Source organism: Capra hircus, chromosome 13 (assembly GCF_001704415.2).
Source record: "Capra hircus breed San Clemente chromosome 13, ASM170441v1, whole genome shotgun sequence".
Taxonomy (NCBI): Eukaryota; Metazoa; Chordata; class Mammalia; order Artiodactyla; family Bovidae; genus Capra; species Capra hircus.
The window spans coordinates 74,094,295-74,110,256 of NC_030820.1; the positions used below are offsets into that span (position 1 = coordinate 74,094,295).

At 52.9% G+C, this 15,962-nt stretch overlaps 2 protein-coding genes across 2 annotated transcripts; one reads left to right on the forward strand and one right to left on the reverse strand.

Moving 5' to 3' along the window:
• UBE2C (ubiquitin conjugating enzyme E2 C) lies at positions 698 to 4,173 on the forward strand. The gene is made up of 6 exons (XM_018057933.1): positions 698 to 893; positions 1,452 to 1,479; positions 2,530 to 2,616; positions 3,056 to 3,260; positions 3,367 to 3,426; positions 3,924 to 4,173. The coding sequence occupies exons 1-6, from the start codon at positions 793 to 795 to the stop codon at positions 3,980 to 3,982; spliced, it is 540 nt and encodes a 179-aa protein (XP_017913422.1). The 5' UTR covers positions 698 to 792; the 3' UTR covers positions 3,983 to 4,173.
• On the reverse strand, positions 11,646 to 12,798 carry TNNC2 (fast twitch skeletal muscle troponin C2; the record flags this gene model as incomplete). The annotated part of the gene is given in 5 exon segments (NM_001285668.1): positions 11,646 to 11,681; positions 11,948 to 12,084; positions 12,254 to 12,368; positions 12,456 to 12,599; positions 12,746 to 12,798. Coding segments are annotated over 5 exon segments (481 nt in total), but the record flags the coding sequence as incomplete, so codon positions are not given.

The following is a 15,962-nucleotide window of genomic DNA, read 5'->3' on the forward strand; positions in this document are numbered from 1 at the left end:
AACTTGGAGAGGCAGCCAATGAAGCTGTTTTCTAATAAGGACTCTCGCTCTAACCATCAGCTTCTAGTTTTTTCCCTCACCTGCGTGTTCAGACACCAAAGGTCCCAACCAAAGTGCCTAGGACATTAATAACAGGTGGAGGAGCTGAGTTTCCGGTTTGAGGGACGAGTGTGGCTTCCCAGGTGGCATACTGGTAAAGAATGCGGCTGCCAGTGCAGTAGACAGCTAGAGACACTGGTTTGATCCCTGGATTGGGAAAATCCCCAGGAGTAGGAAATGGAAACATACTCCAGTATTGCTTGGAAAGTTCCATGGACAGAGGAGCTTGGTAGGCTACAGTCCGTGGGGTCGCAGAGTTAGGACTGAGCACACACACATCACAAGATCGAAGACCCTCTGTCAGGGCGTGCAGTGTGCTGCCGACTGTAGCCAAGCATTGACCTAAAGGGATTCATCCCACGTGGACGTCTTCTAGGCCCTTTAATGGTTGGCGTTTTCCAAAGGCGGCTAATCCATTGCAGGTTCGTTAATCAAAGACAGCCTGTTCTGCCAATCGCCAGTGAGAAGCCCCATTCCGTTGCCCAATAGTAGTACGCTGGTAGGTGGGTCTAGCGGTTGCGCGGTGACATAGCACTCTGGAGTGCCCCATTGGCTGGATCAAACCCAAGCGAGCCACTGATTGGTTAGCGCTGCCGGAGGGTTACAATTCAAACGCGGGCGGGCGGGCCCGCAGCCCTGCAGTTGCAACTGTGAGCTCCGCGTACCGCTTATCTCCGTCTCATCGCCGCCGGGATGGCTTCCCAGAACCGCGACCCAGCCGCAGCCAGCGTCGCCGCCGCCCGTAAAGGAGCTGAGCCCAGTGGGGGTGCTGCCAGGGGCCCCGTAGGCAAGAGGTGAGTGGTGTGGAGGTAACACCCGCCGAGCCTGGCACGCCCTGGGCATTTGGGGCCGAGAGGGAAGACTTCCGGGACCCCCACCTCCTCCTGGAACGGGTTAGATACGGGAGTTAAAGAGACATGCCAGAAGCTCTCCTGCTCTTAAGAGACACTCCCGAAAGAGGACGGAAAGGGTAGGATCACTGCCAGGATCCTCTGTCAGTGAGCCGAGATGAAGATACTCCGGCGAACCTCGGTGGCTAGGCCGGAGGGCGGCGGGGGAGCGGGGTCGGGGAGGAAGAAGGGAAGAAATTGAGATCCGGAGAGAGATTCCAGAGAAGCAGATAGGGTTAAGAGTAAGCCAGATCCGTCCTTCGAGATCCTCGAATTAGGGAGGGTGAGGGCTCACTAGGACCCTCCTATGGAAATGGAGGTGACTGTTCCCCCAGGTGAGTCCGACTTCAGGGTAGAGGAAAGCCTCGGTGACAACTGCCCCAGAGAGACTGGGGCGGGAGAAGATGCCTGGAGTCCTGGCCCATCCAGACTCCCAGGTGACTCCAAGTACTCTTTTTGCAGGCTGCAACAGGAGCTGATGACTCTCATGGTGAGTGACTGGTGCCCAGATCCCCAACCAACTGGTCTACCCTTCCACCTCCTAGTCACTTATCAGTGGCTTCCTTTGCTACATCAGGCTCTTTGGTAGTCATGGGGGTAAAAAGATGAGTCCACCTTTCTCTCTTCTGTAAAGAAGTTAATCCACCCCACCTACACACCTTTTCTCCCCGATCTCTACTCCCCAGTACCATCACCCCACAGTGAAGTTATACCTAAAATACAGCTCTTATACAAGGCCCTCTCCTTGTCCTGCCTGGCCCTACTTCCCTGCCCTAAGGTTTGAAAAAAGGGAAGTTTTAGTATCTCAGTGGTGTCCGACTCTGCGACCCCATAAACTGTAGCCTGGTAGTCTCCTCTGTTGAGGGAACTCTCCAGGCAAGAGTACTGGAGTGGGTAGCCATTCCCTTCTCCAGCGGATCCTACTGCATTACAAGCAGATTCTTTATCCCCTGAGCCACCAGGGAAGCCCTCAGGTTTATCCACACCCATCTCTCCATCCTTCTTACTATTTCTAATCCTGTCATACTTCTTCCTGGACTATGTTTTCTACGTTAGCCCTGGATACTCAACTCACATCCTTCAATGACCATATTGTTCCTCTTCCCAGTCTGTGAATAGTTTCTGGGCTTCATATATAACCAGCACTCAATAGCATGTTGAGGGAATTCCCTGGTGGTCCAGTGGTTAGGACTCAATGCTTTCACTGCCTTGGGCCAGGTTCCATCCCTGGTCAGGGAATGAAGATCCCACAAGCCAAAGAACAGCCAAAAAAAATATATATATATATAGCATGTTGAACTGAATTCCCGCAGCCAGCACTAAAGGTACAGAGCTGCCTTTCTGCTTCCCTACACAACGTCTCCTTTCTTAGCCTGGCAATGAACCTCCACAATCCCAGTACTCCCTTCAGGAAAGCATATCGGTTTTGCCCAGTTGCTTTATTTTGGATCAAAATGTGAGGTTAAGAGGAACGGGTTCACTGACTGGCCCCCCAAGAGCGAACTCTTCCAGCCGAGCATGTGTGGTGTTTCCTCCCCAGATGTCTGGCGATAAAGGAATTTCTGCCTTCCCTGAATCGGACAACCTCTTCAAATGGGTGGGGACCATCCATGGAGCCGCTGGCACAGTAAGTGCAGGACTGGGGGAGGTTAGCGTGACTAAGCTGAGTCTGGGGAGAGGTGGGAGGTGAAATCCAAGTGCCAGGTCTGCTTCACGTCTCTTGCCCGCCAGGACACTCCTCTGTGTCTCCTGTGGTGCCCTGAGCTTGTGGCCCTGGTTACCCTGAGTACAGTAAGAGGCTGGGTTTAAGGCAGCGCTCTCCATCTGAGATGTGTACAGAGGACTAGACAGCAAAGACAATTGAGCACACTTGGGCTGGTGGGCCTTAGACCAAAGGATCACTGAGGACCCCACCAGATATGAGAGAACGCACCAGACCAGTTTCATGCTTCATCTTCTGTTGAGTCCTGATGAACTCAGGGGTCCTGGCAAGTCCCTTATGTGGAGCTTAGGCTGGGAACTGAGGCTCAGGGCCGGAGGGTTAACCCGCAACTCTCTTTCTCCAGGTATATGAAGACCTGAGGTATAAACTATCCCTGGAGTTCCCCAGTGGCTACCCTTACAACGCACCCACGGTGAAGTTCCTCACACCCTGCTACCATCCCAATGTGGACACCCAGGGTAACATCTGTCTGGACATCCTGAAAGACAAGTGGTCCGCCCTGTATGACGTCAGGACCATCCTGCTCTCCATCCAGAGTCTGCTAGGAGGTGACTGCCAGGCCCGGCCCCTCCCCCAGAACCTGGGGACCTGTCAGGACTCCCCCAGGGCCGCCTCTCCTACCCGCACCTGACCCTTCTTTTCCTCCACCCGCAGAGCCCAACATTGATAGCCCTTTGAACACACATGCGGCTGAGCTCTGGAAAAACCCCACAGGTGGGTCCTTCATCCTGAGGGCACCAGACCATCCCTCCCCAACCTTCAGAAGCTCCTTCAAACAACAGGAGGATTCCAGTGACTTGGGAATGTGTCCTGATGGCTTAAGGGGGCCAGGGAGGAGGGGGAGGTGGTAACCCACTTCCACCTCTTCCTTGATGTGTCTAGTTCTCTTGTTTGCTATAAAATCAGAAAAACCAACCCATTCCACATTAATAGAGCTTGGGGAGATTTTAAGTAGAAGGCAAAGCTTTGTGCAAATGACTTGCTCTCTCAGGGCCCCTAGGCGCCTCCCCTGTCCCTGGGAGCAGAGCTACCCCCTAGAAGCAGAACCCATCCAGGAGACCTGTCTGGGTGGCCAGCAGAGGGTCAAGCCGTTGTGCTGGGAAACCCCTCGGAGCTCCCCAAAGTCCTCCCACGTGTGTATTCTTACTGCTCTCTTGCCCACCTTACCCCCTGCCCCCATCAGTCACCAAGACCTGCCTGTTCTCTTCCAGCCTTTAAGAAGTACCTGCAAGAAACCTACTCAAAGCAGGTCTCCAGCCAAGACCCCTGACCTGGGATGTCCAGCTCTCCTTGTGTTCTTTTTTTTTCCCTTAGGCAGTCTGTCCATGCCTCAATTTTCTGTACAGAACTCTGTCTTATCTGTGGTGTCATTTTTGTTTTGTTTCTGTTTTTTAAATTAAGTGTGGTTAAACCCTTGTGATGAATATATTAAATAAATACATTTTGGGGTTTTTATAGCAAGTTGCTGTTTTGTCATTACCCAAGGGTTGGAAGTGCCCAGGGTCAGCAGAAATCAGGTTTAGGATTTGAGTTCTCTGCTCCACAGCCCAGGGAGTAGAAACAGCTGATAGGCTGTAGGGCTAAGCAAGGAAGTGACAGGATTCCCTCCCTTGTAACCTGAGTTATTTTATGATTCTGCACCTGTTTCCTCATCTATAAAATGGGTATCACAAAATGCTAGTTTCTGGGAGTTCCCTGGTGGTCTAGTGGTGAGGAGTCAATGCTTTCACTGCTGCAGCCCAGGTTCAACCCCTGGGAACTGAGATCCCAGAAGCCACACAGCATGGCAATAAATCAATACTAATTTAAAGAAAAACAAAATGCTGATCCTATGGAGTGGTGACACAGACCAGGAATATAGGTGTTGTCCGAGTTGTATTGTAGATGAAGTTGAGCCAGATCTTAAGACTGAAATGGAGTGATACAGTGTGTATGTGTGTGTTGGAGAGGGTTGGGAGGAGGACCAGCTACCCACTTTATGACAGATTTTTTGACCCTGAAGAAGGAGCAAGAGGACATTCAGGTGACCCTACAGCCAGCCCAGGGTCTGGGGGAGACAGCCAGGGGAAGTTTTCTGGATGAAGGTCACAAGTCACCCCAGCCCAGGTCCTCCACTGATGGTTCCTTCTCCACTGGGGCACATTCACCTGCTCCATCTCCCAGCATTTCCTCTATTTGCTGCACCACTGGTCCAGAGCCCCAGCCCCTTGGGCCATCTTTCCACTGACCCACCACAGGCCTTTGAGCCCCTGGAAGGAAACCCCCGTGTTGACCAGCTGGGTCCCAGCAGGCTGAAGTGCTGGGCCCTGCCCAGGTCCTGCAGGAAGATCTCCATGAGAAGCTTAGTGTTAGGTAAAAGACCAGGACACCAAAAGTGTCTAACAGGCTTTTTAATGGCGAAGCGCTCCCAGGCGGGGTTCCCAGACCCAAACGAGGCAGGTGGAGGAAGTCCACACCCGGACCGTGTTGGGGGTGTTTTTTATACGATTGTTGTGAGGGATGGTCAGGCTAGACGGACGGGGGTTCGGATAGGTCACCAGGCCAAGGCGTCGCGGGCTGACAGGTCCTTCTTTGTGGCTGACGTGGGGCAGCTTTACCTGGGGAAGTGTGCTGTCATTGGTCCCCAGGATCTGGGAGGCTCCTTCCGTTAGGGACTTCCCCTGCTGGAGGGAGGGAGAGGAGGGGCGGCCCATCGTGGCCCCCAGGATCTGGCCTTACACTTAGGTGCGCTCCAACAAGGCCCAAGCGTTGCCCTGCTCACCTAGCCTGGTCAACTGTGTCTGCAGCTGCTTGCGCAGGCCTGGGATAGGCTAGGAGGAGGAGATAGCAGGGAGACCATCAGGAAGGTTCTCCCCCACCTTTTTCTCTTAATCCAGCTAGCCCACATCCCTGCGCCCCGACCAAGCTGTCACATGTGGGAAGAACTGTGGTTGGAACTTAGATGTCCTCTGATCAATTTCTTTATCTCAAATTGTGCTGTTGGCTCTCTCCTTGGAACTTAGACTCATGTTGTTCAATCTGCTGTGCATATAAACCTTCCTGGGATTTTATTCAAATACAAATTTTGATTCAGTCCATCTGGGTGGAGCCTGAGGCTCTGCAGTTCCAGTCGGCTCCCAGGTGTTATCATTGCTGTTGTCTAGTTAAAGGTACAGAGCACTCTTCTCAAGGTGAGGTCCTTCCACTTGTCACCTGGATCTGGCTAGAAATGCAAATTCTTGGCCCCAGCAATCTGTCCAGATGATTCTGACGCTCTCAAATTGAAAATCAACAGACCAGACTTCCCTGGTGGTCCAGTGGTTCAGAATCTGTCTGCCAATGCAGGGGACACAGGTTCAACCCCTGGTCCAGGAAGATCCCATATGCTGCAAGGCAACTGAGCTCGTATGCCAACTACTGAGCCTACACTCTAGAGTCCGCCAGCCACAACCCCTGAGCCCACACATGCCCTAGAGGCCATGCCCTGCAAAAAGAGAAGCAGTAAGAACCCCAAGCACTGCAACTAAGAGTAGCCCCACTTGCTGCAACTAGAGAAAGCCCGTGTGCAGCAACCAAGACCCACTGCAGCCAAAAATAAATAAAATTTAAAAAAAAAATCACCAGGCCGGGAGATGTCTGAGAAGAGCAGCACCTCAGAATCTGACACTAAATTGGTTCTTAAGTACTGGCCAAGGTGGATGAGTCTTTGCCTGCCTTAGGAAGCCTCCTTATGTGCTTTCCTAGATCATGGTGTCTGATCCCCCCCAGATGGTCACGTGGCCTAAAAGTGTCAGTCACAGAGACCCAACTCCACATTGTCATTCAGAACTAGTCCCTCCAAGAAAGTAAAATTGCTTTCTTGAATACTACTAGAAGGCAATGGCACCCCACTCCAGTACCCTTGCCTGGAAAATCCCATGGACGGAGGAGCCTGGTAGGCTGCAGTCCATGGGGTCACTAAGTGTTGGACACGACTGAGCAACTTCACTTTCACTTTTCACTTTCATGCATTGGAGAAGGAAATGGCAACCCACTCCAGAGTTCTTGCCTGGAGAATCCCAGGGACGGGGGAGCCTGACGGGCTGCTGTCTATGGGGTCGCACAGAGTCGGACACGACTGCAGTGACTTAGCAGCAGCAGCAGCAGAGCTGCTAAAAGAGGAGGGAGTCAGTCTGGGCTTCTGGTGGAGACAGCTGCAAATGAAAGAATGCCAAGCAGAGACAAATAGCTGAGAGATGACACTGAAACTCTGGCCTCCACTTCACGCCTTGGCATCCCAGTATCATGAGTCAACAAATCTCTTCTTTGTGTAAGTCAGTTCGACTTCAGTTTCTGACACTAGCTCAGTAAGTATGAGAAGGTGGTCGTGGTGGTTGCTAAGTCGCTAAGTCATGCCCAACTCTTGTGAACCCATGGACTGTAGCCTGCTAGGCTCCTGTGATGATTGTCATTCTCATTCATTCAGTACAATGGTTGAGTGCCTACAAGGTAAAGGCCCTAGGTTGGGGGCTGGGGATAAGGCAGGGAAGAGGACACAGTGCTGTCCTTGAGGAGAGTGAAGTTTAGGGAACAGATAGACATATCGATGGGGCTTCCCAGGTGGCTCAGTGGTAAAGCCTCCGCCTGCCAATCCCTGGATTGGTAAGATCCCCTGGAGAAGGAAACAGCAACCCACTCCAGTATCCTTGCCTGGGAAATCACATGGACGGAGGAGGCTGGCAGGCTACAGTCCATGGGGTCACAAAGAGTCAAACACAACCGAGCGGCTGAACACATACACAAGCAAAGGCATGTCAATAGCAGGAATAAGTGGTGGTTAAAGTAGAATTGTGTTAGAATTCCTGATCCACGCCCATATTACTTGTACACACTTGGGAACTTAGAGTGAACCTCTCTATAAAATGGAAATATTAGTAGCTACCTCATAGGATAGAACAGTGCCTCAGAATAGTGCCTGACACATAAAAAGCACTAAATAAAAGCTGGATGTGGGAGATCCCTGGCAGTCTAGTGGTTAGGATTCCAGGCTTCCACTGACATGGCTTGGGTTCAGTCCCCAGTCAGGGAACTGAGATAAGCCACGTGGTGTGGCAAAAAACAAAAACTGAATGCCAGGCTCACATGTTGCTATGAGAACTCAGAGATGAGTGAGGCACCTAACAAAGACGAGGAGGATCAAAGAAGGCTCTCTGGAGAAGGAAACTGGGCCATGCGAGAGATAATAGGCAGTTCATGAAGCCTTGAGCAGGGCAGTGACATGATCAGATTTGGTTTTGGAAAGATTCTTCTGGCCACCGTCTGTCTAGGGAGTGAATGGCTGGAAGGAAGTTCGCTACCATTATCAATAGCCTGGTAAGCAATGGTGGTGACCTGAGTTATGACGTTCAGTGGGCTTGGAGAGGAGGAATGAAGTGGTAGGGAGACAAAGTGGTGGGGCCGAGTAAGTAAATTAGAGGTGGGAAATGAGCTCCAGAATTTCTGACTTGGGTCTCATCCCTGAGAAAGGTACCACAAGACAAGATGGAGGAGGGAGATTTATCAATTTATGGCAGAGCCAGTTTGAAGCACTCAGGACGCCCAGGAAGAACAGTCAACAGGTAGTCTTACTCCTGTTTCCACCCCACAGCCATATCGTCTAGGTCAGCGGTCCCTAGCCTTTTGGGCACCAGGGACCAGTTTCATGGAGGACAATTTTCCACCGGCCAGAGTGGTGGAGGGGGGGGAGTGGTTTCAGGATGATTCAAGCACCCTACATTTCTATTATTATTACATTGTGATATATAATTATATAACTCACCATAATGCAGAATCAGATCATCAAGCATTAGATTCTTGTGCAATCTAGATCCCTCACGTGCACAGTTCACAGTAGGGTTTGCACTCCTTTGAGAATCTAATACTGCCACTGATCTTACCTGACATGAAGCTCAGGCGGTAATGTGAGCAATGGGGAATGGCTAGGAATACAGATGAAGTTTCAATCGTCACTCACTAACTCACCTCTCCCTCCTGCTGTGTGGCTCAGTTCCTAATAGGCCCCGGATGGGTACCATACCCGGTACTGGGGATTGGGGACCTCTAATCTAAGGCAATGCCAAAAATGCTCAAACTACTGCACAATTGCACTCATCTCACATGCTAGTAAAGTAATGCTCAAAATTCTCCAAGCCAGGCTTCAGCAATATGTGAACCGTGAACTCCCTGACGTTCAAGCTGGTTTTAGAGAAGGCAGAGCAACCAGAGATCAAATAGCCAACATCTGCTGGATCATGGAAAAAGCAAGAGAGTTCCAGAAAAACATCTATTTCTGCTTTATTGACTATGCCAAAGCCTTTGACTGTGTGGATCACAATAAACTGAGGAAAATTCTGAAAGAGATGGGAATACCAGACCACCTAACCTGCCTCTTGAGAAATCTGTATGCAGGTCAGGAAGCAACAGTTAGAACTGGACATGGAACAACAGACTGGTTCCAAATAGGAAAAGGAGTACGTCAAGGCTGTATATTGTCACCCTGTTTATTTAACTTCTATGCAGAGTACATCATGAGAAACGCTGGACTGGAAGAAACACAAGCTGGAATCAAGATTGCTGGGAGAAATATCAATCACCTCAGATATGCAGATGACACCACCCTTATGGCAGAAAGTGAAGAGGAGCTAAAAAAGCCTCTTGATGAAAGTGAAAGAGGAGAGCGAAAAAGTTGGCTTAAAGCTCAACATTCAGAAAACGAAGATCATGGCATCCAGTCCCATCACTTCATGGCAAATAGATGGAGAAACAGTGGAAACAGTGGCAGACTTTATCTTTTTGGGGCTCCCAAATCACTGCGGATGGTGACTGCAGCCATGAAAGTAAAAGAGGCTTACTCCTTGGAAGAAAAGTTATGACCAACCTAGACAGTATATTCAAAAGCAGAGACATTACTTTGCTGACTAAGGTCCATCTAGTCAAGGCTATGGTTTTTCCAGTGGTCATGTATGGTTGTGAGAGTTGGACTGTGAAGAAGGCTGAGCACCGAAGAATTGATGCTTTTGAACTGTGGTGTTGGAGAAGACTCTTGAGAGTCCCTTGGACTGCAAGGAGATCCAACCAGTCCATTCTGAAAGAGATCAACCCTGGGATTTCTTTGGAAGCAATGATGCTAAAGCTGAAGCTCCAGTACTTTGGCCACCTCATGAGAAGAGCTGACTCATTGGAAAAGACTCTGATGCTGGGAGGGATTCAGGGCAGGAGGAGAAGGGGATGACAGAGGATGAGATGGCTGGATGGCATCACGGACTCGATGGACGTGAGTCTGAGTGAACTCTGGGAGATGGTGATGGACAGGGAGGCCTGGTGTGCTGCGATTCATGGGGTCGCAAAGAGTTGGACACGACTGAGCGACTGAACTGAACTGAACTGAACTGATCTAAGTTATCATCTATATGTCTGGGTTAGATGGTTAGATGGCATCACCAACTCAATGGACATGAGTCTGAGCAAGCTCCAGGAGTTGGTGATGAACATGGAAGCCTGGCATGCTGCAGTCCATGGGGTTGCAAAGAGTCAGGCACGACTGAGCAACTGAACTGAAATGAACTGATATGTCTGGGTACATCATTCCACTCATTCTTAATTTCCTCAACTGTAAAATGGAAATAAGGGCATCTGTCCCTGGGGTTGTGTGGATAAATGAGACAATGAGCAGCACACGGTAGGCATTCATAGGGATGATAACTAACCTCCAGCACTGCTCCTGGCAGGAAATACCATCAGGAAACATGATGAGACAGAAAGGGGAGAAGAAAACACAGAGTTGGAGAGAGAGAGTTCAATGTTTCAAGATGATAACGACATTACTAAAAGGATTTACTGTATGCTGACTCTGTGCCAGTCTCTGTTCTAAGCACTTGGTACACATTAACTAGTCCTTCCAACCCTGTGAAAGTGAAAGACACTCAGTCCTGTCTGACTCTGGAACCCCATGGACTGTACAATCCATAGAATTCTCCAGGCCAGAATATTGGAGTGGGTAGCCTTCTCCCTCTCCAGGGGATCTTCCCAACCCAGGGATCAAACCCAGATCTCCCACACAGCAGGCGAATTCTTTACCAGCTGAGCCACCAGGGAAGGCCAAAGCTATGTACTGTCATTGTCCCCATCTTACAGATTAGGATAGGGAGCAGAGAGTGGTTTGTCACCAGCAATGAGGATTCAGACTTAGCCTGACCAAAGCCAAACTACCACTGCACCTAATTAGCTTCGACCCGACTCTCACTATCATTGAGTTGTTTCCAGAAAAGCTCTGGTCGCCAGAGTGCAGCCAGTCAGCGCACGGATCAAGGAAGGAGGTGATGGTATCTGAGATGGGTCGTGATATCTTGGAGACGGCATCTGAGCTGAGTTGAAGGATTTGCCAAGGTTTTAATAAGAGGAAGAAGGGCAGTCCAAGGAGAGAGAACAAAGTGTGCAAAGGCCCAAGGGCTTAAAGTGCACCCCACCTGCAGAGCAAGAGAGAGAGGCCGAAGCCTGTCGAGGGGAGGGGCAACTGTGAGAAGGAGGGGATGGAATCTGGATTTGATTCTAGAAGCAGAGGGGACCCTGGAAGCGCCAGGCGCCACACAGCCCCTCAGCTAAGCTGTCACGCACGCTCAGTCGCGAAACTTCCGAGGGCATGAAACGCCACCTCGGGTTCCCGGGTCCCGCTGCGCTCGGACCCGAGGACTCTCGGGCGGCTCCAGCCTTGCGGCGCCCTGGACGGTGACCCAACCAGGCGGCCCCGGACACTGGATCCGTCCCGGTCCTCCCCTCTACTCAGACCACGAGCTTTGCAATGTTTCCTTTTATTCCTTTCAGACACATCCCCAGAAGGGGCCGCGCCTCCCTCCCGGGGCGGAGGGACGAAAGCGGCTCAGGGGGGCGGCACCACCCACGCCAGAGGGCCGCGCGGTGTCGGTGGCTGCAAGGGCCGACTTCTTACTGCACGCCCTCCATCATCTTCAGGAACTCTGCAGGAAAGAAGACGGAGGGGCGCTTACGAGTCTCCCCGCGGCAGACGAGGCCAGGTCCCGGGGGCAGGGGGCGGGCCCAGCCTCTTAGACTGGGCGCCCGGCTATTAGCGGATGCACTGCACAAAACAGGCCCGCGGGAGGCGGGGAGGAACCTGGCCCCGCCCCGCCCCGCCCCGCCCCCGAGGCGGAGGACGCCCGCCTGGGCGCGAAGCTCCGGGGGCTACCGTCCCCGCGCCCCGTCCCCGCGCGCGCCAGACCCTCACCGTCGAAGTCAATGCGGCCGTCGTTGTTCTTGTCCCCGTCCTTCATCAGGGATTCGAGCTCCTCGTCTGTCACGTGCTCCCCGGAGGCTCGGAAAATCTCCGCCAGCTCCTCGGCGTCGATGTAGCCGTCCGCGTTCCTGCGGGCGTGTAGGGCCTGGGCGCGGGGCTCTCAGGGCCCGCAGGGGCGAGCCTCCCGCGCCACGCCCCCCCGCCTGCACCCCCATCCGCCCCCCCGGAACCTTCGGGCCCTGAGGGCCAGATTCAGACTGCTCCGTGCCTTGGCTGTTCCCAGGGCCCCCTACGCACCTGTCGAAGATGCGGAAACACTCAGCCAGCTCCTCTTCGCTCTTGCCCTTGGCGTCCTCTTTCATCTGGCGCACCATCATGACCAAGAACTCCTCGAAATCGATGGTGCCGCTGCCTGAGGGGAGCGGGTGGTGAGTGGGCCCAGCCCTGGCGGCCACGCCACCCACCCTCCCACGCCGCCTCCCGAGGGCCGCCGGCTCACCATCCTCATCCACCTCTTCGATGATGGCGTCCAGCTCCTCTTTGGTGGGTGTCTGGCCCAGCATCCTCATCACGGTGCCCAGCTCCTTGACGCTGATGTCCCCGCCGCCGTCCGCGTCAAACATATCGAAGGCGGCCTTGAACTCTGCCAGGGCGAGGAGGGCAGAGAGCCGAGGTGAGCCTGGCGAGACTGTCAGCCTCACATCCACATACTCTCTCCCCACCTGCCCAGACACTCCAGGTTCCCCGGCACCCCGCCTCCCAGCAGCCAGCCTGCCCACCCCCACTCACCAGCGATCATCTCCTCGCTGAGGTAGGACCGGGCCTCAGCCTGCTGGTCGGTCTGCAGAAGACACGGGCCATCAAAGAGTCAAAGGGACAGACGGGAGTACATTCCTGCCTTCACCCGTTCTCCTGCACCCCCATTTCTGTACGTGCCCCCTACGTCCCTGCAGAGCAACAGCTTCCAGTTGCCCCATTCTGGACATGCCCCCACAGCACCCAGCCCCACTTTTGAAGAACTGGGGATTATGTCTCACTTGTCTATCAGAGATCAAGTCAGGGCCCCCCACCCCATGACCTTCCGCGAGTCATTAATGTACCTCATCTCCTGATCTTTTCTCAGCAGCTTTTCGGGGATCAGCTGGAATCAGCCGAATGAGAAGGCTTTGTAAAATGCCGGCATGATTCCAGCATGATTTCTAGGTTCCCTACCTGCTCATCACACTTGGTACTTTAATAGTGAAGTCACTCAGTCTTGTCCTACTCTTTGCGACCCCGTGGACTGTAGCCTACCAGGCTCCTCTCTCCATGGGATTCTCCAGGCAAGAACACTGGAGTGGGTTGCCATTTCCTTCTCCAGGGGATCTTCCCAACCCAGGGATTAAACCCGGGTCTCCCGCATTGTGGACACTTTAACCTCTGAGCCACCAGGGAAGCCCGGTACTTTAATAGGTGCTCAATAAATGTTTGTGGTCACACAAATAATAATGTGACAGAAAGTTACTGAGTCCTGACCAAGGGTCAGGCCATAGACCAGGCACTGGTACCACCAAGGAATCAGGCACATTCCCTCCCTCAGAACTTGCAGAGACAGAGGGTGTAAGCTTCCTTCCGCGGACTCAGTCATCAGAGTAGATACCACTCGGTGCTGGGCAGAGTGGGATGTGGGCCTTGTGGGGGTGACAGGTGGCTCTGGAGAGTTGCGATCACATCCAAGCCCAGCCACCCAGCCGGGGCTCTGGACTGAGGCTGGCCCTGAGGGAGTGCTGAAGCATCCTAGGAGTCCTTTGGCTGGCTGGCTGGCTGGCTGCTGCCCGTCCTCCCTGTCTCCCTCCTCCCCTTCCCCCTCCCCCTCTTCCCCTCCCCCTCCCCAGTCCTGAGCCAGAAGGGCAGACTATTTTTAGTAAGGCATCGGCAACAGCAGCTGCCCTCAGGGTCTAGTTACTCCTTGAAGAGAAGTGGGGAGGGCTCACGGAGGAGAAGCACAGCCTCAAATCCCAGCCCCTCTCCGGGAGGGTGACATCTCTTTAACCCTGCTCTGTCATCTTTGGCCCCTTGGAGCTCTGGGGGTCCTGCTCCTGAGCAGACCTCCTGTCTTCCAGAGGAGGGCTTTAGCAAGGCTTCCAGCCCATCCCCCCATCACCACTCACTGCCTTGCTGGATAACCCCCTCTCCACCACGAGGGAAACAAGCTAAGGCCCACTCACGGTCCCCTGATCCACACTGCTAGAAGCCTCAGAAGATCTCAGGGAACCAGCAAGCCTAGAGGATGGGCCCCTGGAACGTCCTCACTAGCCGTCCCCTTCCAAGACAAGTCCAAGGCCCTCTTCCAACCTTCCTCCCAGACACCGGGATTCCAGGAGCCTTCAGATTCCATCTTCAAACATCCAAGTGACTGCCCCACCAAGCACCCAGATCTGAGAGATGCCCAGAAGAGCTCCAGTGAAGGCAGAGAGGAAGTCCCTTTGGATCCTTACCCTTACCATTTTGCTTGTCCACCTGGACTCCTTCGCTGTAGGTTACCTTCTCCGTACTCCACCACCCAAAGATGCCCTGGCCCGCTCTAGCCCCTCGGATTTGTAGGGGCATCCTCTCCTCCCACCTCCCTGCTCCCCAGGACCAATGCCCTGGCCAATCAGATCCTGGGGTCAGTGAGCCACCCCCTCCCAGAGTCCTAGCCCATTACCTAATTTAGCCAAGGGCCCTTGCATAGAAATTTAAGCCTCTTGAGCAGGTGGCGAGCCTTGACGTCCTAGATTCTTGTGAGGAGAACCCGCCTTGCTCTGCCACTCCTAGTGAGCCCCCCACCCCGCCCCCAAGAAGCACACTTGCCAGACGGGTGAGGAAGATCAGGATAGAGGAAAGAGAGGCAACCGTAGTAGCATGGAAGAGCACAAGCCTTGACGTTCAAAACCCAAGATCCAAGTCCTGTCTCTACAAGCTGTGCATACGTGGGCAGGTGGCAATGCCACTCTGAACTTCAGTTTCCTTGTGTGTGAGATGGAGACAGTCATAACCTCCCTCCCAGAGAAACCATGGTAAACGGGAGCCTGGGTTTAAGTCACCGGGCTTGTGCCAAATACTTAAAGTCAGTGCTTTGCAAATGGAGTGTTTTGTCTTTGGATCAGAGACCAGAGGGGGACAGGACAGGATGAGGGGAAATTGACAGCCACAGTTACTGAACCTCTGCGACGTGCTGCACATGTGCTAAGCGTTTTAATCATCTGATCTCACCCAATACTCATCCTGTGAGGTAGCAACTATGGTTATTCCCCTTTTTACCGGGGAGGTTTGTAAATCATAAATCTCTGTAGTCACGTTGGGGATTCTTATTCATCCTGACTGAGGGGAAGTTGGGGCAGACGGTCTTCCAGAGAGACCTGTCTGGAGGGAAAAATGAATAGAGGGGTCCAGGAAACGGGGTGTGCACTTGGAAGAGAAAGAAGCATTGAAAATAGATTCTTCTCTCAAGCTTACCTTGTCCAGGAAAGGAGGTTTGGGGATTCACTTTTTTAGGAGGGGAGGGGACCAGAGGAGGTTTCCCTAAGTAAATGCAGGGACAGCTTGCCCTTTGCTGGAGCTCAGGGAAGATGTCTGGAGGAGCTCAGCTGGCCTCCTGGAGAGTGAAGGGGTGGGTAGATCAAGTCAAATCCAAAGGGAGACCACCCTGAGAATCCACGGCGTCCACCAGGGTGTTGGGATGGGCAACATTCATGGACTCTTATCAAGTAACAGAAAGAGCACGATGATGACTAAACACAGGGTGTGGGGCCAGGGAAAGGGGGCTGGACACCAAGTAAGGCAGACGGACAGTGGCAGCTGGGCTGCCTTCTTGCCCTACATAGATATTCCCAAGGAAAGCTCAGTGGAGCCAGGCCAGGCTAAATAAGGCCTCCCCCAGCCAGGCCCAGGGCCAAAGGGTGATGCTCTCCAGGGGTGCCTATTTGGACACAAACATTGGAACCACTTGATCCTTTAGGAACAGAGTATAGGGAGTATAGAACTC

Bases quoted from the DNA above. Each gene is read 5' to 3' on its own strand.
- UBE2C (XM_018057933.1), top strand. From the start codon at position 793: ATGGCTTCCCAGAACCGCGACCCAGCCGCAGCCAGCGTCGCCGCCGCC. The intron at 1,480-2,529 runs GTGAGTGACTGG...TTTCCTCCCCAG, and splicing joins AGGAGCTGATGACTCTCATG to ATGTCTGGCGATAAAGGAAT. The intron at 3,261-3,366 runs GTGACTGCCAGG...CTCCACCCGCAG, and splicing joins CATCCAGAGTCTGCTAGGAG to AGCCCAACATTGATAGCCCT.